This window comes from Vigna unguiculata, chromosome 11 (genome assembly GCF_037176805.1).
Source record: "Vigna unguiculata cultivar grain cowpea cultivar isolate G323 ecotype 2 chromosome 11, ASM3717680v1, whole genome shotgun sequence".
Classification (NCBI taxonomy): Eukaryota; Viridiplantae; Streptophyta; class Magnoliopsida; order Fabales; family Fabaceae; genus Vigna; species Vigna unguiculata.
Genome location: NC_140802.1, coordinates 38098867 through 38102197, shown reverse-complemented (window position 1 = coordinate 38102197; position 3331 = coordinate 38098867). Strand labels below are relative to the sequence as shown.

The window sequence follows — 3331 nt, the reverse complement described above, 5'->3', positions numbered from 1 at the left end:
ATTAGGAAAATAGCAAATTAATATTAGATTTAGGGTAGGGGAATCTCACATATTAAGTCGGTTAAATTCCTCATTTTTTTTTTATATTCATCACTAATTATATATTCAGATATAGTTATAATAAGAATGCATTTATAACAAATCTACTTTTTCATGTTTATTTTATATTACACTATAATATAAAATAATTTCACATTTCCTATGCTTTAATTGAAGTGAACATTTAATGAAAAGAGAAAAACAAAATAAAGAAAATATGAAAGGGAGTGTATTATAATTGTTATATTCTACTCATAATTGTTGTTATTATATGTTTTTATATAATCATTACTATTGTTATTATTGTTATTGTGGTTGTCTATATAGTATATATGGTGGTGTTGTTAGAGTTTGACTAATGGATCATTCTGTGAATTGTTCATCAAGGGGCATAGTTGGTGGGAGCAAGAAACCAATCGGTTCTGATGGAGAAAGTGGATGGACATCTTACTTGGAAGACTTCTCAAAAGGAATAGAACCCAGTTATTGTTCCAGTTTGGATGGTTCATCTTTGCTCTCAGATGCTGCTTCTTCTGCTGCATGGAAATTTTCTCACCATCATCATCATCTTCTCTCTTCTCCCTCTTTCAAGGGTAGCAACACCACTGCCCCTAATCCACCCAAAAAATTGACCTTCAAGAAAGCCAGAGCCAAACAGATATCACAAGATGACCCTTTGGAAGACACTGCTAGCTCTCCTGTCAATAGCCCCAAGGTATGCTTTTTATCATCTCAGTTTTATCATTTCATTACATGATTGGTTTGATAGATTTAGAAAAAGGATGGAAGAAGTTTTTTCTTCTAGTGTTACTCTTGACTCGAGACAGTTGAACTCACAACTTCTTCCATCCTTCGTTCCAAACCCTTCAAACCAACTTTCAAATATCAGTGGAGAGTTGAATTCACGACCTCTTCCATCCTCCTTATAACTTTATTACTAAACCATCTTATAACTCTCGAGGGTTAAAAAGGTTATAAATTCAACTCTTCCACTAACAACTAACATTTACCGACAGAAATAAAAATAGATGAGTTTTATCATTTGATTTTTATTTTTGTTTCTTTTTCTCAGTTCACCAATGATATATATGCTAAGTCTTTTCCTTTTCTTGTAACATCTTTATTAATTACTATCTGCAGGTGAGAGACTTGAATCCAGGTGAAATGAGTTCTAGGAAGGATGATGATCAACTGGTAAACCTGGATTAATATATACATAAATTATTGCTTTTCATGATGATTTGAGGAGAAGAAATGAGTTTTTTTTTTTGCTGACAAAATGTATGTATGTATGGTTTGATGATGATGATGATGATGATTGTGTAGGGTAAGGGGTTCACATCATCAGAGCATTATTCAGATTTGAAGAGAGATGATGAATTAAAGTTTAATGGAAAAAATGTTGATTGCACAGAGTTGAAGAAAAGGGGGTTATGCTTGGTTCCTTTGTCTTTGTTGGTTAATTATTTGGGGTGACTGATACTTTTCTCTATATACCTTCTTTCTCTCTCTATCTGTCCCTCTTTGTCTCCTTTTCTTTCTGTTCTTCTATGTGCCTCAACTTCTTCAATTGTATATTAAACACCTTCATCACTCACTGTCATGTATAATCTGTATATTCATTAATCATATATCATTAGGAGTTTCATATATTTTTGTTCTTCAAGGAAAGCTTAATTAACTGTATAGTGTTTCAGTTTTCTGATGATTCATAAATAACTCAGTATTTGTGACATAATTAAGATCTGTTAATTACAGTGAAACTTGAATTAGCAAAGCAAATGTGGATTTTGATAAATAATATTCATGGTTATTTCTAATGAGTACAGGTAGAAAAAACAAAAACAAAAACAAAACAGAGAATAGATATATAATTAACAGTTGAATGAATCAGGTGTAAGTTGGTCAATATTAAACTTCAAATTATATGAATCGTAATAATTACCAAAAATAGTAAGATGACACTTACAGAGAAATTTGATTGTATGACGTGAGTTTTTGATCTTTGTTATAATATATTTTTGGTGGGTTTTTAGATTTAGGTAATATTATGATAATTTTCCGTGTTTAATTCAATTTTCATAAAATTGGCTTATAAAGTAAAAAGAAGGCTTATTTATGTACTGTGAGCATTGATTTTTTTTTTCCAACAACTACAGTAATTATGGATGATGACAAAATAAGTTACTTTTCATTTGTATGAGAAATATTTTCCTCAATGGTATCAAATTTGTTTAATATTTTGTTTATTATACTATTGATAAGAAAAAATTGCTTTGTGCAGATATTCGTGTGAACACCTGTTTGAATTTTCGTTAATTATCGTTGAAATGAAATTTTGTGTGCCGTGACTTACACACAAGTCATGATGTGTGGTTTTTGAGAATCCTATTAAACTTGAAAGCAGCGTGAGATAAATATTAAAGAAGAAAAAATGATGAGAGACAAAAGGGAAAAATTAAAGAGGATGAGATAAATATTTTAATAGGAAAAAAAAAGAAAGAACGTGCAAGTCGTTGGATTCCTGTTGCGTGTCATACCATACTCAGTATAAAAGAATATTTTTATTTTTGGGTGATACTTTTGTGTATGTCATTGTACATATCATTGCATTATGTACCAAAAACTATATAAAATTGCATTTTAAGAAAAGTATTTCGCTTATGTTATTATTATTCTTATGTGTGTATGGTGCATTATTTATCAGGTATTGCTAACAAGTGTTCATTACTCTAAGAGCACTTAATACATAATTAAGTATGATATTAAATAAAAATTGATCTATTAATTATTAATGTAATTTTATTTAAAGGACAAAAATGTTTGTATATTTAATATTTTATTTAATATTTAATAATAAAAATTAAAAATAATAAAATAATTATATCTTAATTTTGTTAAAAGTTAAATATAATAAAACATAAAAAAGTTTAAATTAACAAAAAAAATCAGTAAAAAAATAATGTTAAACATTTAAAAGAATTAAAAAAAAAAAACAACTAAAGTAAAGATATTTGTTTTGCTTTTTAATAAAGATCTTAAGAATTTCAAAGTTGGATCAAAAAGTTATTGTTTACAAATTTAGAAGGATATTTTGGTCTTTATAAAATCTACTATATATATTTATACTATGTTAATTAGGAGAATGCTAACTAGTGCCCTAATGGCAATGATTAAGGATAATTAATTTACATTGGTTTTTTATTTTTATATTGAAAGTTGAAATAATTAAATACATTAATTAAGATAGTATAAATGCATATAACAAATTTTATAAAGACAAAAATACCCT

At 27.8% G+C, this 3331-nt stretch overlaps 1 protein-coding gene across 1 annotated transcript; it reads left to right on the top strand.

The window, feature by feature from the left end:
* The first annotated feature begins 378 nt into the window (after positions 1-378).
* On the top strand, positions 379-1691 carry LOC114169939 (vascular-related unknown protein 1-like). Its single transcript, XM_028055346.2, has 3 exons — positions 379-754; positions 1180-1233; positions 1366-1691. The coding sequence occupies exons 1-3, from the start codon at positions 398-400 to the stop codon at positions 1513-1515; spliced, it is 561 nt and encodes a 186-aa protein (XP_027911147.1). The 5' UTR covers positions 379-397; the 3' UTR covers positions 1516-1691.
* The last annotated feature ends 1640 nt before the right edge of the window (positions 1692-3331 follow it).